The 27,869-nt window shown below is 36.3% G+C and overlaps 1 protein-coding gene across 2 annotated transcripts in view; it reads right to left on the bottom strand.

Moving 5' to 3' along the window:
* The window catches only part of WDR26 (WD repeat domain 26), a 42,330-nt gene continuing 14,461 nt past the window's right edge, over nt 1–27,869 (bottom strand). Inside the window, exons 4-14 of one of the 2 annotated variants that reach the window (XM_081313757.1) lie at nt 25,003–25,139; nt 23,525–23,622; nt 21,770–21,926; nt 19,335–19,473; nt 15,532–15,672; nt 13,130–13,249; nt 12,349–12,494; nt 11,968–12,046; nt 9,649–9,778; nt 6,716–6,901; nt 1–2,082 (exon numbers count right to left, since the gene is read on the bottom strand). In XM_081313757.1, the coding sequence (XP_081169883.1) occupies nt 2,051–2,082; nt 6,716–6,901; nt 9,649–9,778; nt 11,968–12,046; nt 12,349–12,494; nt 13,130–13,249; nt 15,532–15,672; nt 19,335–19,473; nt 21,770–21,926; nt 23,525–23,622; nt 25,003–25,139 (1,365 nt within the window). In that variant the 3' untranslated portion in view covers nt 1–2,050. Of the gene's footprint in view, nt 2,083–2,115; nt 3,943–6,715; nt 6,902–9,648; nt 9,779–11,967; nt 12,047–12,348; nt 12,495–13,129; nt 13,250–15,531; nt 15,673–19,334; nt 19,474–21,769; nt 21,927–23,524; nt 23,623–25,002; nt 25,140–27,869 lie in introns of those variants that run through there. The other variant, XM_081313758.1, reaches the window with a different exon arrangement.

Genomic DNA, 27,869 nt, shown 5'->3' with positions numbered 1-27,869 from the left:
TGAAAATAAATACGGAGCCCCAAAATTCTTGTTTTAATGTCAGAAAAGAAATTTAAACTACTTAATATAATTCAAGAGGAAAGTAACAAAATCCAGAAAATTTAATAACGCAATCCTTTGAAACATTTAATATCAGTCCATAGCAAATAGTCATTACATACCAAAAGCTCTAAGTGTTAACTAGTTCCACCACAACTCCATATAAATCTTGACAATTTAGAAATTTGAGAACAGTAAAAGTTCTTTTCTTGATCTCTACAGCTTGGTTTGTAAATACACACATACTTTGAGAATGTTTCTTCCTCTTACATTTTTGGAGCCAATAGCTTTTTTCCATCTGTGCCAGTAAGTGTTAAGAATCAAATCTAGTACACTTATTTTTAACAATGAAACACTTAAAAAATGGGGCACACTGTACTTCAAATTTATAAAAATATATTTGTATTAACCAAATCTTAATGTTAGAGGACAAGACAAATACACACAACATGACTTAAAATTATTCAGTAAAACATGACATGTACCTAGTTGGTTCCATGACTGATTCTGTTTTACACACATTCATACCCATACACGCTTTGCTGAATCCAACTATATGAACTCAGCAAGTAGCAAACAGGTTTCTAGTTTGTGTTCCAGCAACAAGAGCAGCTATTGCAGACAACACTGCATACATCAAGTCCTCCCTATTCCAGAATGTTTCCAAAATTGTAATTATCTGTCATATGAGTGGTTTTTTGTATGGCAGCTGAAAATGGATGCAAGCCAATGCAAGATATATAGATATAGATATAAATATATCTACATATATGGAGTATTAACGATACATGGTTAGTAATTTATCTGAAATGCATCAATCCGAGGCAACTTGTGTGCTTTGGGGTACAGATAAAGGGAACCAAATCTTATTGAAAATTGGTTTATTTTCCCTTTCTGCCCAAATTACAAATTAAGACATTCTTCTGCTGTTAAAAAGGTTACTAATTCTCCTTTCCCTAATATATTGCCAGCATAAAATTAGTATGAGAAATAATTTTAAGCCATTTTAAAAGGGTGGGAGATTTTTGTAGTTAACATGGCACTAAACACCTAGCATTATTTATATGTCATTCAACAATACCAGTTTGGAAGTCAGAATGAAATTATTGGGGAAAAATTAGGTAGTTTTCTACCTGTGACTCCATATTAACTTTTTCTTGTGTTCACCTCATTTCAAAACTGAGAAAAGCTAGCTACACATTTACAAGGCTATTTATGGGTTACATAAAAATTAAATTCCTTTTCCTCTTTTGTGCTATTTTTAAAGTGACTTACCTGATAAAGATGAGAAGTATTGTGGCAAGATAATTTATGGTTGGCATGCCTAGTTTGGAATTAATGGTCAAAATGCTAACATGATTTCATAGATCATCTCTGTTGTATGAACAATTAGAATTTACAGCTGAGATTGGCAAATATCTACTGTATGAAAATGAGAATATTGCAGATACGCCTCTTCCATATCTTTTTATAATGGTGAATTTAGTTTTTAGTTTATATGAAAAGTGACACAGATGCTTTCCAATCTACATGCCAGAAAACACTGGTGTTTTGTCCACTCACAAAAAGTCCTAGCAGTGTTAACACTGTGGGACAATTTTTCTCACAATGTAGTCATAGGAAGTTGAGCCTGGCAACAAATGTTAATTCTACATCTGGAGCAGCTACGTAAGAACTGCATAGCTTCTGAAATGCTTTTACAATTTTTTTTTTAATTCCTTAGAAGAAAACTCAGTAATGTGCTCCCTCCAGTGCTTTTAACCTAGTTTCCCTTTAGTGTTATATTTCAAAGACGGGTAAATTATAGGTTCAAACATGTTCATTAAAGTCTATGCATGAAATTTTATTTGCAAGCACCAGATTGTTTTGAATAACCTGAAGAAATTAAATTATGCAAGCCGTTTCAGGTTCAGCCACTCCTCTAATTTTTGCTCTAATTTCCTAAAATAGTTTTGAGTTAATATGCAATTTTAGTGCCAGTACCATGTTGGTTATAGAGATGTAAAGCATTTCAAGATGTTGAATGGGAGTATCTGCAAGTATCTGTAATAAATAAGAATTACAGAAGCTCAAAAATAACTTTTAAGCAATTTCAAATAAAAGAACTTAATGTCAAATGAACAGAATATATATATGAATTGACTATAGCAAACAGAAAGAAACACTATGCCATAAAATGAGCTGAAATAAAATAAGTTCAATCTATTAGAGAACATAAGAGGAAAACAATGTTACTTTAAGAGACTTCTGTAAGCCTGGTCAACTAAGATAGTTTTTGTCATTTAAATTATAAAAACTAAGTTATTACATTAAGTAATTGGAATACCAGCTTTCCTAATTTGACAGTATTTAAAGAAATTTTGAGAGACATAACTGATTAAATCAAATGCTATGACGATAAGCACGTGTTAAATCTGAGTTATGAAATATACTGAAGTGCACTGACTGTGATTGCTTATCACAGAATCTGAGTATGAAAGATATGCTTAAGCACAAGCAATGTACATTCTCTTCCAAATATGGGACTTTCCTCTCAAAATTAAAGAGCTTTCCATTTATTTTAGCTTGATTGGGCTTGATTTTTCCCCCCATATGATTTGTTATTTCATTGTTACACAGAGTTGTCTCTTTCCATCTTTTAATTTAGAAGAGTTACTCAGGGCAAACACCAGGCCATTTGGAGGAGGGGGGGGCGGGTTGCATATAAAAACTAAAGACAACAACCCATTCCTAACATCAAACTATTAACAAGCATCCCCTGAGAAAACAATTACAGGGTGAACATTATGTGGAGGATTTGTATAATGTACATATTTAAATTCACAAGGTCAATCCACTAATTTTGGAAAATGATCCTAAAATATTACCCCCTCCCCATTTTAGTTTTTAATGTTTCAAATAAGAATCATTGCACAACTTTTAGCCAATCTGGAATTTTCATTTTATTAACTTCAGAAATTACATTGTAATAGTTTTATTGGTGATTCTGAAACCTTTCAAATTATTTTGTTGGTAAACAAAGGCTTTTTTTAAATAATACTTTATATAATCTGTGTAAAACTCCCTTCTAGCCAAATGGTCTTACACGACACTCAGAGGAGCACCAATTATACTGCATTAACTTGTAGATGACACTTTTTAAGCTGGTTTATTTTCCAAACGTATACAAATCAAAGTCATTTTAATGCTATAAATAATTTATTCTTAAAAAAATTTGTGCTGTTCACCCATTTATAGGGTTACAAGCTACGTGAAAAGTACAAAACCTTTTGTCAAGTGTGATACTGAGAGTGCTTTTCATGTCATTCACTGGTTTTACATCTGGATTTGGATATACTGCGCAACAGGCAAGGCTAGAATCCATGAACCAAGCTGCAAAGATCTCGAGCTAAATAAGGCAGACTCAGAGAAACAAGAGAAGGAAATACTTTCCTATCCAACATGTACTCTTCAGACTAAAGCACTCTTTCTATCAAGCTTTCTAAACTGTTAAATAAAAGGTTTTCCAAACAAGCATTTAAACTTCATTACACAGAAGAGCAACAAGAACAGTAGTCTGCCTGACAAAATGGCAGAAGGGGAAAATGTATATACGGAGTTCAATGGTTAGCCTGAATGTAGCACAGTTCTTCACAACCGATGGGGGGTTACTTCAACATGGTGTCCAACAACGTTCTAACGACGTGCTTCATCTCAACTGTTTACTATGAAGCAAGGTGGTAAAATGTTTGGCCCCAGTCGGGCTTAAAAAATGGTTCATTTTCATGATGAGCATGTCTGTCCAGCTATCAATCATGTTTGTTTGCACCAAATCCCAAGCCATTTAAAATACGACTAAATTTAAGTTAAACAGAAGTCGTCTGCTCCAAATTCACCATCAACTATCCATGCTACTGCATTCCTCTAAGGGGAAGAGATAAAATGTAAACAAAACAAAAAAAATTAAGAACGTCCATATTATCCTGTGTATCTCAATCATGATATATGCATATTTTAAACACACAAAACATCATTCACTGTAAATTAACATAATTTACTGTAAACTAACTGAACAGCAACAATAAGGATTGCACTCATTCTGCTACCCAGGAAGAGCTTTTACAAGGTTCTTGTGCAATACTGTGCAAGAAATGAAATGAAATGAAAGGGCAATTGATAGAAAAAGTATATGCAGAGACAAAAAAAACTGGGCAATATCTAATTTCCATATCAATGTATATTGCCAAATCAGCTGAAACCAATCCTTGAGAATTTTCTCCTTTATAGCAATTATAGGCAGGTGATAAGACAGAATCCACATTCCAGCAAAGGTTGTGTACCAAACATGGCCTCTGCAATTGATGTCTGGAATTCTTTCCAATCCTCAATTAGTTCTAACCATATGCGTGTGTGTGTGTGTGTGTGTGTGTGTGTGTGTGTGTGTGTGTGTGTGTGTGTGTCAGAAACCTTGGGGCAGACTGAATACATGCCATTCTGGATCACATTACTGAGGAGGAGATCTTGGGACAGAGCTCTGACCGAACTGGTTTTCAGGGAGGGGACTGAGTTTCCTTTAACAACAATTTGGTTTGATTCTATTTAATTTTCAGAAAGTTTTTATGCTAAAGCCGTTTTATATAATTTTCTTTCCCAAATATATTTGAACTAGAAATATCAGAAAAGGCACAGCCAGGACTGTAATCCCACCTACAGCCTGGTGGAGCTCAAGTTATTCAAATGACAAAGTGAGAAGGTTTACTATATGAAGTGCAGCAGAATCAGGAGAAAGTTTTGTTTATTAAATCAGTTTTGAAGGTTGCTCACTTGACAACAATTCAGGATATGATGGCTGTCTATCATGAATAATGAACCTGAAAGCAGTACCAAAACACAGATGGGTGACATGGGTTGGGCAGACGTTTTTACATAGATACAAAAATGTATATACTTCATTGTCTGTTTGGAAATGAAGTTGATTATGATAATGTTGGAAATAATATAAAATTTATGATAATACAAATGGCAATACAGAAAAAAGAGAGGAAGATTAATTTACTCATGACAAAGATGGGCTGAGCCTCTCTGCCAAACTTTTCTGGGTGATACTGTCAAGGCTACCTTTTAACTCAGCTCAATCAAGGATAAGGAAGGAGGCAGTAGCAGTGCCAGTGGAGCAATCCAGCACATCTTTGTAGCTGAAACCTAAGAGATTGGCCTCTGGCCAAGAACTGAGAGCCCATTTAAATTCCAACTCAAACAGCTGCAACCCTAACCCTTAACAAAATGTTCACCCAGTTTGAGAACTGAACACTGTTCTACCCAAACAGCCAGCATCTACTATTCTACACCACACATAAACCAGTACTTCAATCCATCAGCAATAGAGCACAACCAGTCTATCAGCTGTGCGAAATATACTTCTTTTCTTTTTAAAAGGAGCTTGCAATTCTTTAAAATGTGGTCTTACACGATTGCGTAAGCTACTGGATTTCACTTACTCCTATTTGTAATCCATCTTCATAAACCCTCGCTACATTCATAATATAGTAATTGCAAAATCTAGCCTAACCTCAGTAGTTTATATTGAATTAGCACCAGGGAGATGAAATTCAAACCTCCACAGCTGTAATCTGACTTGGAAATCTTTTATGTTGTTGTAAACTGCCCAGAGTCACTTGGGTAAAATGGACGGTGCTGAAGTTTAATAAATAGCATTTAAGCTGTGACATTTCCATCTAGTCTGATTTGACGGGTAGATTCAGTGATTGCTATCCCCCAGTGTTGAATAGGATCATACAGTAAAAGTAGCAAGATTTCTTTCTACTTTCACAGAGCATATCCTGGGAAGTTTATTTAAAAAGGTCTTCATCAATTAAGAATAGCAAAAATTGTGGTTCAATATTAACCACAACTAACTTTGGACCAAATGAGTAAACTAAAATCTTTGTGTGGTTTGTCTATCACAGCAACCCATAACATATTCCATGTCCAACATTTCCTTGATGTCTGAGGCCATCCATCAATGATATATGAAAGCTAACCTATTTTACAGAGAAAAATAAAAAGTAATGAATTCTGCAAAAGAAATGTGCTTTAGCATTTTTAAAAAACTGTTTCCGCTTTGACAAATGTATTCAGTCTGCAATGTTTAGTAAATACATAAATATATGAGATTGTAGCCTTGCCTGTCACTACATAAGTTGTATCACTGAAAAAGGTATTGAATATAATAACTGCTGTAGTAATATGAATTGAGATATGGAATAACTTAAGTCAAATGTTGCTATACATGTACATCTAAATCCATCTGGCTCTTGCAGTGGTTACAGCCATTCCTCCAAGAACAGGCAAGGGAAAAAAGGTTAAGTATTAAAGCCCTGAATATTGAATGTAGGACTCAACCATTCAGTCTAGAAACGTCTCCTCAAAGGCATGAGAAGGCTGAGAAAAATGTAATTGAGACTGTGCCTTACTTCCATATCCATTAGAATCACTTAATATTAGCCCTCTGCTTAGTAATGTTATTTTATTTTTTTTAGGTGTGGATGAGATCTAAGTTGCTCAGGTACAATCTTTGATTAAACTATGCATACACCATAAACTCTGCAAATCACTGTATTTAAATGCAATAAGAAAAAATTAACATAAGATAATAGAATCTTAAAATCTTTCTCATAAAATTAGTTTATTTTTTTACCTTCAATATCCTGGCTGTCTACAAAAGGTGATGGTCCCCATATTCTAACAGTGCCATCATCAGAGGCGCTGGCCATCATGGATGGAATTTGTGGGTTCCAGCTCACGCAGTTGACTGTACGTGTGTGCCCCGTCAGTTCCGCAATTGGCAGCTCACTACGTTTGTGCCAAATATATACTTTATGATCTAAGACAGATAGGTTTAAAAAAACATGAGATCCATCCTAAAATCAACTTGATGATCCATGTTTCCATTTAAAAATTTCCATGCATATCCCAAAACCAAAAACTGGTGAATGCGACATCCAACAGTTTCAAGGCATTTAAAATTCCATATTTAAACTAATAGCTGTACTGATTTTCTTTCCAAATGAAGATATTTGTAGAGAATTAAGTATAAAGGCAGGATTTATATTAATTAATTAGGAGTCTGTTTAAATGCTAATTTTGACTCATAATACATTTACATACAAGATTGAAATTGAAATACAAAATTGAAAAGCTTTGGATTCTAATTCTTGAATTTTTTAATTTGACTATTTTAATGATAGGTATGGGGATTTCCCCAGAAAACCCTCTGCCTTTTGCATAAATGACTCCATTTATGATTGGAAAAATAAAATGTTTTTAAACATTATACTTTACCTATGACTTTAGTGAGCCATCCTGCACTAAATTATCTGTGATATATCCTATTCAGGAACTTACTACTGCATCAAAAAGATAGTGGAGAAACCAGGCAATGCCAATCCACATGCAGAATAAGATTTTAGTCAATAAGCAATCCATTTCACCATTTGAATGAAGTTCACAACACAGCCAAATTGCAATTTACAGCTGTAACTTGTTGGTGCATTCTATTACACTCACATATGTTTAAAAAGCTGAACATATAGATGGAAACTTCTATGCCACTGCTAATCCTAATACACAAGTCAAATGATCATAGCAAGGATTGGTGAAATCTTACATGTGCAACTGTCTGCACTGTAAAACATATCAAAGTAATTGCCAGTAACTGTATTTTTTGCTAAGTACTAGAATAAGTTTGTGGCTTTATTTAAATATCTGATTAAATAGAAGCACCATAAGAAAAACTTTTAAGATGTACAAAAGTGTTCATATCATTTGCTTTAATAAATCCAGACAATGATAAAGGATCCAAAGTATTTTAGTCTATTCCCAACTATTACAAATCCTTCTATTCATATAAGATTTTTAAAAATAAGTGCCATGACATCTAAATTACACCAAACACCCTTGTTTATATTTCTGTTTATTGTCCCAATTTTAATCCGATTAAAAATTTTAATCTGATTATACATTATCTGCATAACTTCAAGGATCGTTATTTATCTTAAGGTAACAACACTTAGCACTTACTCTCATGCGAGTTTTTTATGGTACCTTAATGCTTATTTACAGAATTAGATGTGAACTTTACTCCCAGGGCAGACCATTTGATGTTTGGGGCTGGTAGGTGAAATGCCTACCTAGCTGAAAACATACCTTTACATTTAAGAGGTTATGACATTTAAATCTGTTACTTTTTTTGTACATAGAGACTTTCACAGCAGCTATATTTGCAACAATTCAGTGCAAAGAGGCAACAGCCTCAGGCAGTCCGAATCTAAATAAGGTGCCATCAGCTTCAACTACAGCTGGGTAGTTTTTAGACACTGAAAATGAAAAAAATAAAAAGCTGTTCTAAGTTGACCTGGATAAGTTAATCGGCATATTCATGTCAAACAAACAGTAGGCTGTAGCTAAGTGACTTGTGTGGTGTATGGATTATTCAATACACCAAAAGTCAATAGAGCTACAGATATTTCTGGGCCAGAGATTGTTTGGAAGGGGAAGGGAGTTAAAAATGCATGCATATAAGGACTGACAAATATTTACAATGGCAAATTATTGATATCAGGTCCAATAAAGGTGCTGTTCTCAATTGAGCATTTCACCAGTTGAAAGACAAATAATGCTTTAAAATACTATTTTTGTTGACTCAACCTATGACTGCACTCCTGTTCAGACCAAAATCACATCTTCCTGAAGTTTTTGGGGTACAGGAGTATTGTTGCCTACTCTGTATTAGCTACAGTTCTACTAGCAACACAGAGCAAGAACCTGAGTGAATCAGCACCCTTAATGCCAAGAACATCTGATACACTGCATCGCTAAATGTCTATGGAGATTCTCAGTCATCCAGGTCACGGTGGTCCCAAAGGTGCTTTTTCAAGAGGCAACTGGACTTTCTTGTTTTGTTTGAAGACAGTTTGCTTCTCATCCAAGAAGCTTCTTCAGAGCTGAAGAAGCTTCTTGGATGAGAAGCGAAATGTCTTCAAAGAAAAACAAGAAAGTCCAGTTGCCTCTTGAAAAAGCACCTTTGGGACATCTGATAAACTGGCTTCTCACATAATTGACAAAAGAACCTGCTAAAAGACAACCATATTTGTTTCAAGTGGAAGATACTGAATACAGTAAATTCTGCTGCAATATAGGAGACCATAATTTTCTTACCATAATTGATAATAATTGAAATGACATATGAATTTACATACCCACACCTACCTTTAGAAAACATATCTATAGCAAATAAAAGTTAATATCTCAGAGAACTATTAGAGCAACGGTACACCATACTGTACAAATCATATCAAAATTATAGACGTTACTATCAAAAAGGTTATAACACATTCTACTTGTGGATCCCACTGTTCTCTGAAGTAGAATCCTTTTTTAATGAGTATTTAATAATCATAATTTATGGAAATGTAAGGCACACCCACTTGGTTTATTAAAACTCAGAGAGTGAGAAGACTATAATATTCACTAATGCAGCAAGTACGTGCTTGAATGAGAGAGAGAGAGAGAAGAAAGAAGAGAGAGACAAAGACAGGGAGAGGGAAAATTCGTTTTTTAAAAAAATATTACCTTCACTGCCACTAGCGATGAAGTCTTCATTATGGCCTCCAAAACATGAATGAATTGTGTAAAACCCTTGTGTAACACCTTGGTACTTTCTCACTAAAACTCTGTCTTGCAAATCCCATAAATGAACTCCCTGAGGACAAAAAGCATGATAGAAATAATTTACTGCAAGTAAATTCCTCTCTGTTATTTGGCTTCGCTATTTAATAAAATAATTTAATCTGAATAAGATTCATCATTACATCAATATAAAAATAAAAAAGGACTATTTTTGTCCGCAAGCAAAAATCACATAAGCACATGTCTTTTATCCAGCAGGACTTTTCTTATTTCTCCCCAAAAAAGAACCAATTACATTTCCTGGAAGCTCCCATCTGGAAATCTTCAGGAAAGAGAAATAAGTGATATAGGGGCTGCAGTATGAAAAAAATCACCAGTAAAATGTGAGCAGATGCTGTTTCCCACATATACCAGGTGCCATAAAATTTTCTCCAATTCTCCCCACCCACTATACCATGTGTCACATCTTAAAGCTTCCAGTAGATGCTTTTGCATGTGGGAAGATGAAGTAGAACACAGGAAGCCATCTTAACTGTTTCAAAACATCACACCAATTGATAATAGACTTTTCAGCTTTCAGTAAGATTTCCTTGTTGCTCCAAGCAATGTCAGAGAGTGAACAAGGGATCTTTCTTAAGAAAAATACATGTTCTACTACTCTGGGTCTTTTCCTAAATTGTAGAGAGGGCAAAAGATGTTGCATGAATTGCCTTCTACTTGATAATGTTCGAACTTCCCATAGCCCTCCTGTATTTGCCAACCACTGTTATCTATTCAAATGTTTACAGCAAACATTTTGGTTTAAGCAAGGTTCATTTCCTTATACAATTCTTTTTTAAAAAAACAACCCACCAGATTTAACTACTTGAACTGGAGAGATAAAAATACTTTTTGATATAGTTAACTTGTTGTTTTAGGCAAACTGCTAAAGTCTGACTTTTTTTAAGAGACCCCTAAGAGGAGACCTAATGTAAGCTAGAACATCCACCTAGGATTGTCCTCATCATTTTATGATACCAGTTTTACATTTTAACACTATCTGTAGAAACAGAATGTAAATTGTTCAGAGTCCTCTTGGACTGGAAGGTATACAATTGCACTGAAAAAAGTGACAATTATGACCACTCGTCATACTTTCAAGCATCACAGCATCCCTCCCATCACATTAACTTTGGGTGCTTGGCAAATGGCATATAATTTAGATGGTTACAGCATCCCTGAGTCATGTGGTCACCATTTGCAGCCTTCCCAGCCAGTTTCCAACAAGCAAAGTCAATGGACAAAAGTCAGATTTGCTTAACAACCATGTGGTTCACTTGACAACTGTGATGACTTGCTTAAAAACGCTTTTCCAAAGAGGATGGAAGCATGTGTAAGAATATGAGATCTAATGAAAACAGGTTTGTACCATATCTAGAGCAGAAGTCCCCACCCCCACCCCGGTTGGAACCGGGCCGTGTAAGCAGCCGGCGAGTGCGCAAAGCTCCACTTGTGCAAGCGGAGGGCATGGAACCATCCCACACCGCCGGTTCACAAAGCCAGAAAGGTTCTGCTAATCTAGAACTCTGGAGATTTTCCAAGCTTAAGTGAGCGATCAGTGATGGGGTGATGGAGAGGAGAAGGCCCAAGCAGCGGTGGGGACCCCAAGGGGTGGGAAGAGGAGCATGGGATATCTCAGTAGGTGGGGGGAGGCCTCTGGTGGTGTGTGTCTCTGCTCTAGGCCTCCCATATTTAACAAATGCATTGGGGAGAAGAGGGATGGGGCTAGTTCATTTAATGTGATTCAATTAATGTTACAACTGTAATGGGCAGGTGCCATTATATTTGTAACTCAAGGACTATCTGTACTAACATAACTGCAGTGATTGACTGAAAGGTCATAAAATGGGGCAAAACAAATGTCTCACGTGGCAACAGAAGTTTTGGGCTCAATTGTGCTCATAAGTCGAGGACTACCTATATGCCATTTCATTTCGAAGTAGCATACATTCCAATCCCAATAGATAAAAATATAACAAAAGTATAGCAATGCAATACAACAGTGGTCTATTGGTTAAGGCATTAGGCTAGAAACCAGGAGATTAAATTCTAGTCTTACCTTAACCCAACCCACTCTCAGCCCAACCCACCTCACAGGGTTGTTATGGGGAAAATAGGATGAGGAGGGAGGATTAGGTATGTTCACTGCTTTGAGTTGTTAAACTGTAAATATTTCTCAGAAGAATACGCATATTTAAAACAAAAACAACAATATCCCCTTACCTGAGTTGCTACATTTAACAAAGCTAGCCGGCCATTTTTTGAAATAGTAAAAGACATAATTGGATGGTCTTCTTGTACTCTAAAAATATAAACAATTGTATTAGAATCATGAGTCAAAATTATCATTTGTACAAAAATGTAAATATAGTATTGGAGTCTTACAATGAGCCCAATTATGACTGCACTAGTAGTTCACATTTCAAGGTTTTTTATTTATTTATTCCTGACATTTATATTATTTATATAGGATTTTATTTTCAAAAGCCCAATTTAGAATTTACACATGATCATATGGAATATTATTTTCATTAGCTCATGTTTAAATGTTTAGCCAACCACAGGATTAATTTATCTAGTGCAACAGAAAAACAGTATAGTTACATATTTCTATCTGTAAGGTCCTCAAAGTTATAACCCCGAATTCGCTGGTGTGTGTCCGATGCCAGCACAGTCTTCCCATCACTCAAGCACCACAGGCACTGCACTCTTACTCCTTCCCAGGAGTCTAGGAGATTGCCATCTAAATCCTAGGCAGGAAATAGATAAAGTAAAACACTTATAAAAAGCTACCAAAAACATGACAAATAATATTTTACCTCCATCATGAAACAGGTGGGGTTCTATTGTAAATATAGACTCCATGAGTTTCACTCAAAATTTAAAAAGCAGACTTTGTTCTGCTTTACATATATTTCAGGTAATAAGATCCATTAATACTAACATGGTTTTTACCAAACATTTGTAACAAGCCACTTCTAAGCAGCTTTTCATTGGAAAAAATATTTTTAGGCACATGAAAAACATATCAGCAGTGAGGGTGTTTATATCAGGTACGGATGCATTTTGGCATAGTAAAAAAACTGTTTCTTTATAGCAGGAATGGGCAATCTGTGTAGGTGGATTGCCTGAATTCCCCAAATGTTTCTATCCTTTTTGTTTATAAAAAATAGGTGTTGATCCTTTTCTAGGTTTAACAAATCTGTTTTCCAGTGAACTCCCAATCCACAGCACCCATGGAAAGCCCCCCCAAAACAGAGTGAAAATTCTGTCTCCACCCACTCCAATGGCTTCAACATGCACATCCCCCATGTAGTTCTTTGCAAACAACTAAGTAAGAATAACAATGTAGCCACTGGCTTCAAGGTTGCCCACTCCAACTTACACACTGGTAAAATTGCCCACGCTGCCCTCCTGTCACGAAACGTTTTCCATCTGGATTCCAGGCCACACTGGTTAAGCTATCCTCATGGGACTGACTCATCTTTGTCCTTAGCTCCCCAGTCTGCAGATGAAGTTATATAGCTAAGTTTATTTGAAATTGCAGTATACATGGGCATCAGTATAGTTGACACACTTAAATACCATTTGTCTAATTATTGTTTACAAAATTGGAGAAAAAATCCAAAAGTGCTTTCAGATATATAATAAAGTAGCTATTGAGTACTTAGCATAAATTAAACTTCCTTAATGTCTTCAGGCAATTTTAATTTCAGTACACCTGGGAGAGGACAAGGAAGCCTATACACACACACACACACACACACACACACGTCAGCAAAATAATAACATGGATCACTTTAAAAACAAGCCAGCTTCTAGAGATTTTTAGAAAGTGAAGTTGGATTAATTTTGGAGAATTCCCAAGCAAGGACATTGCTGAAACAGAACCGTTTCCAATGGACAGAATAAACTTAGAACACAAAGATCTATTCGTGTGGCGAGACAATAAAGCAAAAATATACATTAAAGTAAGTAGGCTATGTAAGCCTTTAATTATCAAATCAGAACTCAGAATTATGCTAATTAACAAATATAGTGCTATTATAATCTACCACCAATATGGTAAGCTTATTTCAGCTCATTCCCAAAATTATAGGAGCAGTTCCCAATTTAATAATTTTAAAGTTCTAAACAAAAATAGTATTATAAAGAATGTGTTTTAAAGTTATCTTAGTAATTTGTAACAACCAACTAAAAGTTATTACAGTACATAACTCAGATCATTCTTACTTTAAGTTCATGTTTAATCAAAAGGACCAGTTTAAAAATGCTACAAAGCTGTTTTGGCTATTGCTGATACATGCAACTCTAACATTATGCCAGTAATTGATGTTCTAGGGCACAGGTCTGCAACCTGCGGCTCTTTCAGCTGTCCCCTGCGGCTCCCAGTCCTCTGCAATGTGCAGTCCAAAAACAAAAAGTGGGACTAAAAAAGTTCAACCAATCAATTCAAATATGCAGGGTAGGTGCATATCTCGCCTTGGCTCCACTCTTCAGACAAACCCTGTTCTGCACATGCGCGCATGTACATGCATGCGCACACAGTTTTTGCGGCTCCCAGTTTTTCCTTTTGTGAGGGAACCGGTTCCGAGTGGCTCTTTCACTGTTTCAAGTTGCTGACCCCTGTTCTAGGAAAATACAATTCTTGTCTAGAGGAAAGGTGATATCACTTTCAAATCTTCCCACCATTAGTATCTCACCCAGTCTGAATTTATCTTCATTTATTATCAGCCTGTCTTTTTAAAAAAATATTTTTAGAATTTTTTAACATAACATAAATCATTCAGTAATTTGTAAAACAGAATGTTGTCTGGGTAACATTTATAAGACAGTCCTTAACAATTAATTTCTATGATCTATATTCCATATGTTAGTTTCATTTAATTTCCCCTTTCCCCAAAAGTATCTTTCTTTGCAAAACATTAGATTAAGACAATTTTCATTATTTTAATTAACAACAGTTAAATATATAGTTTCTATAATCCTGTTTGTCATTTTAGTTGCCTTATCATAAATCCTGTTGCTGTGTTTATTTCAGCTTTCTCTCTCCAAATTCTAGATATTCTTACAAGTGACAATCTTTTCAACACTTAACTATATTTACATTGGTGGATTTCATTCTGTTTTTTCCATATAAACCCTCTCATGCTTTTATATTTCTTAATCAATAAGTAAAAAAGTAAAAAGAGACAAGAAAAGAGAGAGACAAAAAAGAAAAAAAGAAAAAGTTAAACAAGAAAAAGAGACAAGAGCACTGAAATACAAAAAATAACATATAACTTAAAATATGTATCCCTCCTAATTTAATATATATTTATTCCCTCAATTTCTTATTCTTTCTGACCATAGCTAAGAATGTATTCAATCTGTTTAAATACAATTAACTCACACATCTATGAATAAAATACATTTTAAAGTAATGTTTTCTGACAAGTGCCTCCCAAATAATAGAGCATGTTGGGCCAATGCTTCTGCATGTTGGATGGAAGACAGTAGCTACTACTTATACTCTCATGGCCTTAATGTGAAAAACAAGAAAATAAAGGGCTTACCCCATGTCTTGCTATAGACAAAACACTAAAAACATTGAGAATGTTGCTCCATTGCAACATGGAACTCTCATTCTAAGTTTTGTCAAAATGTCAACATTTGAAATTTTCCATATGGGGCTAACATCTATAATAGCCAAGGATTCCCTCTAAAAGTATCAAATAACCTGAGTATGGTCCATATATCTATGCTATTTAATATGACATGCTAACACTACACATTTATCATTCTTACTTGTACATTCCAGAGCCAAAGCTCAGAGCAGTCATCTGGACCACAGGCAACCAGGTAGTTGTCATCAGGACTCCAAGCGATATAAGAGACACCATATGCGTGGCCTTCCAATGTCTTGAGCAATTTTAATTGATGTGTATCCTTTAAAAACAGAAAATATAAACATTCCAGTAATTTAATTGGTTAAGTAGCTTATCTAAAACAGTAATTTATTCTCATAATCCCACAAAACATTTAGCAAAGCAACGTATTAGAAAGTAGAATTCAGAAATTTTGTTTTTAATGTTCACTTATCTAAAAAAAAAGAGTTGACACACACTCATTTTTTTCCTATCTAGAAGTCCAGAAGTCTGGAAAGGGTACACTGGGAAAAACCAAAAATGAGGTAACCAGTAACTCTCTTAAAAATGTCAAAGGCTTTTCTTAACACTAATTCATGCAAAGCAAAATATTCTCAATTAGATTAAAATAGTACTGTGATGGAAAAGGAACATTAAAGAAAATAAGGTATAGAGCACCAAACAAAAACAACCACCCTCTGGCATAACAAAAAGGGAAAATTCTATTTATTTGCCTAATCTGCATAATTACAACAGAAGTAGTAGCTTTAGAAACATTTTTTAATAAAATATACACGAGAAAAATCATTTTTTGCTTAATCTGGGTCCCATTTGTATATACACAAATAGGTAGCTTTGTATCATTTTCATTAATAAGTAACAAGTATGTTTCACTCATTTGATTAATTGGTTCTCTTTACCTAGTTTCAGGACTTGTGTGGAAAACGGTTAACATTTAGGTTCATATTAATGCAGAAATGTTGAAAATTCAAAAGCATTCACAAACTTTTAAGCACCACTGTATATTTAAACTTCAAGCTTTTTAATTTTAAAATGTTAAATTTTTTCATATATTATTAATGGAACATATTTACTTTAACCACTAAATGAACATGCACACATAAAATTAAAAGGAGTAACACAGTTTTGGAATACTGAAAAAAGAAGTAGAGGAAAATAAGACAAATAGGAGATTACCTTATTTTCAACGACTCATCAATCCAATGTAAACCTAAAAATACTTTTTTCAGGACATTTTAAACTGCTACAGAAGTGCACGTTAATTTACTGTATATTCTAAGCAATTTACTCAACCACAATTTCAGGTGTATTTTTTGTGAATTGCAATATTTGCAATAGAACTGAACTTATTATATTTGGATATTTCTGACTACCCCAAGTCTTTATTTCAATAATTTAGTGGGAATATTATTATTGCAACTATTAAATAAGTGGAAGGCTACAGCAAAGCACAGTAAAAACAAGACCAGGAGCTGACTGTGGCTCAGACCATGAGCTTCTCATTGCAAAGTTTAGGCTTAAACTGAAGAAAGTAAGGAAAAGCACTAGGCCACTCAGGTATGAATTAAATCATATCCCTGTTGAATATACAGTAGAGGTTACAAATAGATTTAAGGAATTAGATCTGATAGACAGAGTGCCTGAAGAACTATGGACAGAGTAGAATCAACATTGTATCAACAGAGTATCAACATTGTAGAAGAAGTAGCAACCAAAACCATCCCAAAGAAAAAGAAATGCAAGAAAGCAAAATGGCTGTCTGAGGAAGCTTTGCAAATAGCTGAGGAAAGGAGGGAAGCGAAAGGCAAGGGAGAAAAAGAAGATACGCCCAACTGAATGCAGAATTCCAGAGAATAGCTAGAAGAGATAAGAATGCCTTCTTAAATGAACAGTACAAAGAAATAGAAGAAAACAATAGAATAGGGAGGACCAGAGATCTTTTCAAGAAAATTGGAGAGATGAAGGGAACATTTAATGCAAAAATGGGCATGATAAAAGACCAAAATGGCAGGGACCTAACAGAGGCAGAAGAGATTAAGAAGAGGTGGCAAAATTACACAGAAGAGCTATACAAGAATGAGCTTAACATCCCTGATAATCACAATGAGGTGGTCACTGACCTCGAGCCAGACATCCTAGAATGTGAAGTGAAGTGGGCCTTAGAAAAACTGAGCAACAACAAAGCTAGTGGAGGTGACAGTATTCCAGCTGAGCTATTCAAAATCTTAAAAGACGATGCAGTAAAAGTGCTACACTCAATTTGCCAGCAAATTTGGAAAACTCAACAGTGGCCACAGGATTGGAAAAGATCAGTTAACATTCCAATTCCAAAGAAAGGCAGTGCCAAAGAATGTTCAAACTATCACACCATTGCACTCATTTTTCATGCTAGTAAAGTTATGCTTAAAATCCTACAAGCTAGACTCCAGCAGTATGTGGATCGAGAACTACCAGAAGTACAGGCAGGATTTTGAAGAGGCAGAGGAACTAGAGATCAAATTGCCAACATACACTGGATCATGGAGAAAGCTAGAGAGTTCCAGAAAAATATCTACTTCTGCTTCATTGACTATGCTAAAGCCGTTGATTGTGTGGATCATAACAAACTGTGACAAGTTCTTAAAGAGATGGGCGTACCAGACCATCTCATTTGTCTCTTGAGAAACCTATATGTGGGCCAAGAAGCAACAGTGAGAACTGGACACAGAACCACTGATTGGTTCAAAATTGGGAAAGGAGTCCGGCAAGGCTGTATACTGTCGCCCTACCTATTTAACTTATATGCAGAGCACATCATGAGAAAGGCAGGGCTAGATGAATCAAAAGTTGGAATTAAGATTGCCGGAAGAAATATCAACAATCTAAGACATGCAGATGATACCACTCTAATGGCAGAAAGTGAAGAACTAAAGAGCCTCTTGTTGCGGGTGAAGAAGGAGAGTGCAAAACCTGGGTTGAAACTTAACATTAAGAAAACTAAGATCATGGCATCCACCCCTCTCAATTCCTGGCAAATAGATGGGGAAGAAATGGAGGTAGTGACAGATTTTATTTTCCTGGGCTCCAAGATCACCGCAGATGGGGACTGTAGCCAAGAAATTAAGAGACGCTTGTTCCTTGGGAGGAAAGCCATGGCAAATCTAGATAGCATACTAAAAAGCAGAGATATCACCCTGTCAACAAAAGTGCGTATAGTCAAGGCTATGGTCTTCCCAGTTGCAACGTATGGCAGTGAAAGTTGGACCATAAAAAAGGCTGAGCGCCAAAGAATTGAGGCCTTTGAACTGTGGTGCTGCAGAAGACTCCTGCGAGTGCCTTGGACTGCAAGGCGATCAAACCGGTCAGTCCTAGAGGAGATCAACCCTGACTGCTCTTTAGAAGGGCAGATCCTGAAGCTAAAACTCAAATACTTTGGCCACCTAATGAGAAGGAAGGACTCACTGGAGAAGAGCCTAATGCTGGGAAAGATTGAGGGCAATAGAAGAAGGGGACAACAGAGAATGAGGTGGCTGGATGGAGTCACTGAAGCAGTGGGCGTGATCTTAAATGGACTCCAGAAGATGGTAGAGAACGGAAAGGCCTGGAGGAACGTTGTCCATAGGGTCGCGATGGGTCGGACACGACTTCGCAGCTAAACGTTTTTTTGGCTTCTGAAATTGGTCACCAAATCACAAAGAATGCTCATGTTCTTATTCTTATACAAGAAATTGAGACAGAATATTGTAGTTATTCAAATTGCAGCTAATTTGCATATCTTTTGTTGGACTATACTTTCCATAAAAAAGCAGATAAATTAAACAAGAGATAAAAGGCTTAAGGCAAAAATGCACGCAAACAGACCATGCCAAGATATTTAAAAATGACATAGTAACTGGAAATCAAACTGAGGAAAAAAAGCATTTAATTTCATGGAAACAGTTTGCCCTATAGAATGATACTTACAGGGTCAACCTGCCATATAATAACAGTTGTGTCCTTGGATCCTGTTGCTAGTTTAGTGCCATCATTGGCGAATTTACAGAACCATACTTCATTACAATGCTCTGTAAGTATCTGCTGAGTATAACATGGAAAATGTTTCCTAAAAAACAAACAAATAATTACGTAGTAAAAGTATCATCAGTTTTATGTGAACTAATATACAATGGAAACCAAGACTTTGTGAACTTTTAGAACAATCCATCACCTTGCAGACTGTAACCTACAAACTGAACTGAGTTTCTTATTAATCAGTAAAAAGAGTTTAATTAAACAATGCATAAGAAAGGATATGGTATATTTCCACTGAACATACTAAGCCAACTTCATAATCTTTGCTGAAAAAAGTATGCAATACATCAGATTTAATAACTGGTGGCATTTCCTTTAGCAATAATGACTTCAGCCCAATGTTTCTTGTACCAGCTAAACAATCTTGCACATCATTTTGGAAGGACATTTTTACTGTTTTTAAAATGCTTTTTATTGTTGTTTTTATAGTTTTGGAATTGATTGAGATGGGGCAGCTATAGGAACTACAGAATAAATATATAAATATATTGCCCATTATTAAGCTATCTTGCATAAACTGCCCACTTAAAGGCCCACAATTTCATGTCTATGTGTGTATGTGTATGTTTAATGAGGAAGCTGTTCAAAATCACATCTGATAATCTCACTGATTAGACGTTTTGTTGTATGATACTCAGTCATATTGTTCCAGTTGGATGGCCCTATAAATCTAATCAATCAATATCACTGATCCACTTGAGAGCTGATTTATATTAGAATTTTACATGTTCTTCCCATAATAGTGAATATCAGTTCAATGTGTTCAGTGAAGATATGATATTATTGTATGCTATATTTGTTTAATTAACATCTCTGTTGCCCTTAGATGAAGCTTTTATTACACTGTAGGCCAAATACTACAGGATTGCAGATGGTACTAAAGGTTCACAAATATTCTCTCACCATTATAAATATCCGTATCAGCATCAGGAAAATGATCATACACAAAAAGGAAAAACACATTATAAATGCTTCTTATCAAATGTACAGTTCTCCTATCTTATTATTTCCTACTTGTCATACTATCTCTTTGTGCAGAGATGGATATGGGGACTGCCAAATATGACCAGGATCCAAAGGGACATGAAACTTTAGTTGTTTCAAAGATAGCTCCCATGATGCAAGATAAATTAGTTTTAAAATATAACCAACTTTCAAAATCAGTTGGTGAAAATGCATATGAGTATATTATTATAAACCTTCCTATCTTCACCTCAAGTCATGACTCCTGACATGAGCTCTAAATCAACACCTTGAAAATATGAAGACAAGTATGGCCTCAGTTTTGATCAGCACGGTTGTCCAATGCATTTGAAAGAACACTTTGCAAACCATGTTGGCATGAGTAAAACACCCCTCCTTGAAGCACTGAGGCAGCTGCATGGTCCAGAAAGGCTGAAGCAAAAACTTTGGGGGCTTTCGCAGATTGTCTGTGCATGTCTGTCAATGCAACTGCTGAGACTGCAAAACAAAGCAATTGTGCATGCAAATATGACCAGAGAAAAGGTCTGATGCTTTGATGTCTACACTTTGCAGAGTGGTTTTTCAAATGTTTTGCATCTCTCTATTGATCAGACTCAAACCTCACTGCAAAACTAGCCTCAAAGATTTATTTTTATAATTTTTCAGATTTATAGAAAGAATTCTTAAATATATTTTAAAAATTAAGAATTTCTGAAATAAAGCCTTGTCCTCCAAGCTTCATTTCTAGCTTACCACTTTAAAATCTGGTAGAGGAATTTGTTCTTGCAATCCTGCATACAGCAAGGCTGCCTGGATCTTCCTGAGTTCAATAGGATTTAACATAATGCATAATAAATGTTAACTGTCATTCATGTTACCATTCTCCTTTTTTTAAAAAAACTGAAATCTTTTTCTGCAGTCTTTCACATATTGTTTGATGGAAGTAAGCTCCATTAAGTGAAACTCGCTTCTAACTTAATATTACAGGAGACCACTATTCTGCAAAAGGCAGAATTCAGACATGCTTAACTACTTCACATAAATGTGGCTAACAAATATCTTATGGTCAGTAAATCAGGATACAAAGCCTATATAATTCTACATCTTGATTATTGTGTTTTCAAGCTGATCCTCAATACATTTGTAAAAATGCAAGACTCTTCAAGAAGTAAACGGGCTAGGTAAAATATTTTCCCTCCACATTACATACTCAAATAAAAATATACGTTTAATTTTTAAATTGTTGAATATAAATTAAAACACTAAAACTAAATTTAATTACTTTTAATTATTTAAAATTAAAAGTAATTTTGTTGCATTAAAAGATATTACCATTGCCCTTAAAATAAAAAAAAATCTCTTACCTATTGCAAACATGGTCTATGAGTAGTGATACAGATTCTAGATTATTATCAAGTTTAGTATTGTGATAGAGGCACCGGTCCCGTTGTAGCTCTACGGCCTGACGTAGCAGATTCTGCAGACGCCTTGGGGGGAGCATCACTGATGGGGGTAGGTAAGCTTAAATAAATAAAAAGGCAATTTCAGTGCAATCAATTCATTAAAAAAACAAATTTGTGAAGTACATTTTCCACATATTTGTCTAACTTGTTTAAACCAAAGACTCCCAGCTGACAAATTAAGTATCATTCTGTAAGTAAGGTTCTGTTCACATAATGGGCCTTTTCTTCTTCACTGCGCCCTTTAGTCTCTAATACATCCCAATCTGCCCCTAAATCTCCCAACTCTCGAAAACAGATTTAGGGATTGTAAAAGTGGGAATATCTCAGAGAAGCAAAAGTATGCATTTCTCCATTCTAATGGAAAAAATAACCCCTAATTTGATAGCATAGCACCTAGTTAGTTCTACTCTGTCTTTATGAGTACTGAAGTGAAAACTGCCTAACAATAATTAATTGTCAGGCCCAGCCCAAGAATGATGTAGATTAGAACAGGGCTTTTCAACCTTTTCACCCATTGTACCATTTAGGATATGGCAACATCCGAGTACCACCAGTCGCCTAGCAAGGTGTCAAAAACCTAGATGACCCCCCCCAAAAAAGGAAAAAAGTTACGAAATACAGGTAGTCCTCGACTTACAACAGTTCGCTTAGTAACTGTTCGAAGTTACAATGGCACTGAAAAAAGTGTCCTCCAAGCCACAGCCGAGCAAGACACCTGCCTGCCCGCCCGGCAGCACTCTTCCTCCTGTCCGACGTTTTCATTGTGAGCATTTCTGTTGACGATTGGGGGTGGGGGTGGGGTGGGCTTTGTTTGGTTTTTATTCCCCCCCCCCCGGCTGGGTGGTTGTAGCAGGTTTTGGTCACTTCACATGACCCTGGGACACTGTGACCATCATAAATATGAATCAGTTGCCAAGCATCTGAATGTAAATCACAAGACCCTGGAGATGCTGCAACATTCCAGCTGATCGGTGCTTCTTCTGCGCTCAGCAGAAGTGCCAGGATCAGCGCCGAGCTCCAGCTGGAGCCTGGCGCTGATCCTGGTGCTTGCACTGAGCCCTGACAGCCCCGAAGAAGCGCTGATCCTGGCCCTTTCGCTGAACCCTGACAGCCCTGCAGCTCCAGCCATCTCTCGCTCAGGCTTGTGCAGTGCTGCCACTGGTGCAGCTCATTCCCCTCCCCCGCTACCACTTTTCTAGGATGGTCACGTACCACCTGCCAGGTGCCAATGTACCACAGGTGGTACCCGTACCACTGGTTGAAAAGCCCTGGATTAGAACAATCCATTCAAAGCTCAGTTCTTCATTTGCACACACCAAGTCAGAAACTTGCTAAACTAAATCTATACAATTCTCATCTAACAGGTATACTTTGGGAGATTTTAGGGAATAACTATCCTCACTCTCTTCCTCTTTCTCTGATCCAGCTCTAGACTGCATTGCCTCTTGCTTCGTCCCACCCCCCTCCTTAGAATATGCTTCCTCCTTCCTGGGAAACTGCCACTTCACTGTAGTCTATCACACCACCTCCTCCTTCACAGGTACAAATCATCTCATGAATTTATAGTTTCAGATCAAAATTTGTCTGTTCAGAATGAAATATCCTGGAAATCTAAACAGGGATATATGTGTCCTTTTGAAAATATTTTTTTCTTACTTTGGAGCTTGTCCAAAAGTTTAGATCTAGACGTTGTTCCTTTTCCTTCCCATTCTGCTTTAGTGCGCAAGTCTTCTGGATGACTACACATCAGATATCTGTATATTGAAAGAAACACAAGTATTAGGAGTTCTGGAACTATATACTGAATTTATATGAATCAATGCTCAAGGGACTGATTTAGTTAAGGAGCTGTTTAACACAGGAGTCTGAATCCTAAGCACACTTTAATATATGAGGAAAAAGTTCAATATGTAATGTTCAAATACATTTATCGGTTAAGTAACTGTTTAAAGTATTTTAAAAATATAGAACTCAAATGGGGGTTCAAGTATGTAATCCATGTGAGTGATCCAAACAAGGGCCTCCTGGTCTAGGAAGGGACACAACTGGTGCACAACATGAAGCTAAGCAAATCCCACCCACCCCACCTGCACCTCAAATAGAAATCATAAATCCAGGAGGACCCCCAGATTACTCACTGGGCAATGAGTGCAACCTCACTGAAGACCAAATATGATAAATCCCTGAATATTGAGGAGCCCCCTACCCATAGCCATTTTCTCTCTCCAAGGTTCAGCTGAAGCCTGTTCTTCACTATCCAGGCCTCAGAGTCTCTAAGCACCACAAAAAACTTTCACAGGATTACTTAATTCACCCAGGATGAAGATGTATAACTGAGTACTATCAGCATACTGATCATACCTCATCTTGTCGTGATGATTGATCTCTCCTAGTGGTTTCATGTACATGGAAATGGAGAGAGCATTGCATCCTGCAGAATCCCACAAAAAAGAAGCTGTGGCTGGACTTCTCGCACCCTACCAATACACCTGGGACTGGTTTCGGAGGAAGGAGGTGAACCAGCACAAAATTGTGGCCCCTACTTCCAACTCCCTAAGTTGGACCAAGGATACCATGGTTTATAGTATCAAAAGCTGTCAAAAATAGCAAGGATGGGTGCACAACCCACATCCCATTCCTACCAGAAATCATCCAAAAGTGTGACCAATGCCGTTTCTGTCCCATATCCCAGCCTGAAATCAACTGAAAGGGATCCAAATAATCTGTTTCATGTAGGATCCTCTGGATTTGCAAGCCTATCACTTTTTCAACCACCTTCCCTAAAAAGAGAAGGTGGAAGTCTGGACAAAAATTATCCAGAATGGTAAAGTCTAGTAATGGCTTCTTGAGAAGAGGGCTAGAAACATTCCTCCATCAGGGATGAATTCACCATCACTTGGAAACTGTGACCTCCTAAGCAGCCTCGGCCAGCCAAGAGGGACATGGATCTAATTCACCGGAGGCACTAGTCCAAAAGGCCCTGCCTATTTTCTTGGGTGCAACAGGATCAAATTATTCCCAAATAACTGGGTAAATTCGCTTCCTAGGCATCTTCACAAACTTGCCCTATGCTGCGCATTCAACTATGTAGGTCTAAATTCAAGTACGCATAATTTTCAGTCTAAAACACTTACCCACTAAGGATGTGAATGCGCTCTGTGTTGTACTTCAGCGGTGTCAACTCACCACGCAGAACTTGAAGTGCCTCCAAAACTTTACCATCCTCCAGATATTCTAGATATTTTTGTTGCAGCAGCAAAAACTTCATCTTCTGACATGACAAAAAGCAAATGATCGGGGGGGGGGGGAGGGAGAGAAAAGGCTGAAATTTCAGAAAACATTTGAACTTAAACAAGATATACCTAAACAAGATTCACCTTTTTACTTTGCCCTTTAAAGGTAGAAATAGGTACACTTTCATGACAAATGGGTGGTTTGAAAAGCCTCAGATGCACTGATTTATATTTAATTTGTTAGATGTCATTCAAATTAAAGAGTGATGGGAGCCTGAATTATCTTTGTCCAATTTCTAATTATCTATGACCAATAATATTTATTGGCTCATATTGCATGTTCCTCTGCAAACTGATCTTAATATAAGCTCATTTTAAAATATTACCAATAAGCATAAAATCAGACTTCAGGGAAGAGATATGGTAAACTGAAGCCATCTATGTCAAAATTAAACAGCCCTCTCTCAACGGAGGGGGAGGGATATGACACCATCTATCTCCAGTCTACAACACAGTCCTTTCAACAGTTCCAAGAATGGCTCTACACCCATTTGCACTACTCAGGTGACCCTGACAATGCAGATAAACTTCCAGTAGCTTCAAGGCCTTGCTAAAAGAATGCAAATGACCAATTGTCTGCAAGGAGTATAAATCAGAGATGAAGAAGCTTCTTGGATGAGAAAAACAAGAAAGTCCAGTTGCCTCCAGAAAAAAGCACCTTTGATAATGAAAGTTACTAAATCAGTAAAACAAAACAAGTCTCCAGATCCTGTGTCAGATGTATTGTTTAAGAGGATCCTCTTAGCTATTGGGAAGCCCAGAAAGACAACAACAGCAGCAACACATAACTTCAGCATAAGTTTCTGTTTCATGATGCAATTGCTTTATGAATGAAAAAAGGCTCCATTTTGTTACAAAAAAACCATAACCGATGGGGTAAAATTTTTAAACATCCCCCTCTCATACCTTAGTATTGATAAAGAACCCGTGCTTTTAAATGTGCATAAGGCATTTTTTCCTCCTCCAAACACAAATGCACATACAAAAGAAAGTTTCTAAATGATGAGAAACAGTATGTCTTCAAAGGTTAAGTTTCTCTTATTTCAGTCAGATTTACATTGTATTTTTATAATGGAAACATACATAGCTTTTGCCCAAACCTATGCAAATCTGTATGGAAGACCTATACAGCGCTTTGAATTCCAAATGAAACTTGTAAAAAACAGAAAAAAAGTTCATATTCCCGCATGGTCCAAAGCAGTCATTTGGAATTGAATACTAAGTGTTACATAGCCCTAATAATAATGCAACATATTATTTGCTTCTAAATACAGTTGTAAATACCAAAATCTTGCAGCTCCTCAATCACCAGGTACATCTCTTTATTAAATGAAAAGGAATTAATTCTGATACACAAAGAAGCTTTATTCTGAAAAAGGGTCCATATCAGGAGTATTAGATCCTGTATCAAGGTTACGGCTAAATCTTGGAAATATTACTAAACTCAAATATAAGTCACTGCTGAGTAATCATAAGCAGACTCTATTTCAAAGTAACTGTGTGCTACGTTTGGAAAAGGCATGTTACTCTAACATTCAAAAACTCCTATGATCAGGAAGTTTTCTTTTTGTGAATGTCTGTTAATAAACACTACTTGATTACTAACTCAAAAGAAAATTAGCATATTACATTCCATACCTGAGAAAGTATAATCACTCTAGCTCACTGTACAATAATTTTGATACATGAAACAGTATTAACATCTACACATTTTCATCCCCCATATTTCAACCAATTTCTACTAGGTACGACTATATAAGCCATGTCACAATTTTAGATGTTTTCCCCCATTTTTTTATTGTTCTCCCTATCTCAGCTTTTGCTTTGTTCACCATCTTGCCATCTAACCACTTTACAAGTCCAATAAATAATTTTCCTTAGCCTGCTTGAGTCATAGAAGTTCATATTTTACAAATGCTATGTCTTCAAGTGGTTATGGGACCAGAGGTTTATAATATACCCCTTGACAGCATTAAAGCTTTTAATTATTTGTAAGTAAAGTTTAATTAAGAAAGATATGCCCAATTAAATGCAGAATTCCAAAGAATAGCTAGAAGAGATAAGAATGCCTTCTTAAATGAACAATGCAAAGAAATAGAAGAAAACAATAGAATAGGGAGGACCAGAGATCTTTTCAAGAAAATTGGAGAGATGAAGGGAAGGTTTCATGCAAAAATGGGCATGATAAAGGACCAAAATGGCAGGGACCTAACAGAGGCAGAAGAGATTAAGAAGAGGAGGCAAAATTACACAGAAGAAGTATACAAGAATGAGCTTAACGTCTCTGATAATCACAATGAGTTGGTCACTGACCTCGAGCCAGACATCCTAGAATGTGAAGTGAAGTGGGCCTTAGAAAAGCTGAGCAACAACAAAGCTAGTGGAGGTGACAGTATTCCAGCTGAGCTATTCAAAATCTTAAAAGACGATGCAGTAAAAGTGTTACACTCAATTTGCCAGCAAATTTGAAAAACTCAACAGTGGCCACAGGATTGGAAAAGATCAGTTTACATTCCAATTCCAAAGAAAGGCAGTGCCAAAGAATGTTCAAACTATCGCACCATTGCACTCATTTCTCATGCTAGTAAAGTTATGCTTAAAATTCTACAAGCTAGACTCCAGCAGTATGTGGATCAAGAACTACCAGAAGTACAGACAGGATTTCGAAGAGGCAGAGGAACTAGAGATCAAATTGCTAACATACGCTG

The sequence above is a fragment of the Vipera berus genome (genome assembly GCF_964194415.1).
Source record: "Vipera berus genome assembly, chromosome: 1".
NCBI classification, from domain to species: domain Eukaryota; kingdom Metazoa; phylum Chordata; class Lepidosauria; order Squamata; family Viperidae; genus Vipera; species Vipera berus.
Note: the sequence above shows the minus strand (reverse complement) of the source record. Positions and strands in the feature narration are given on the sequence as shown.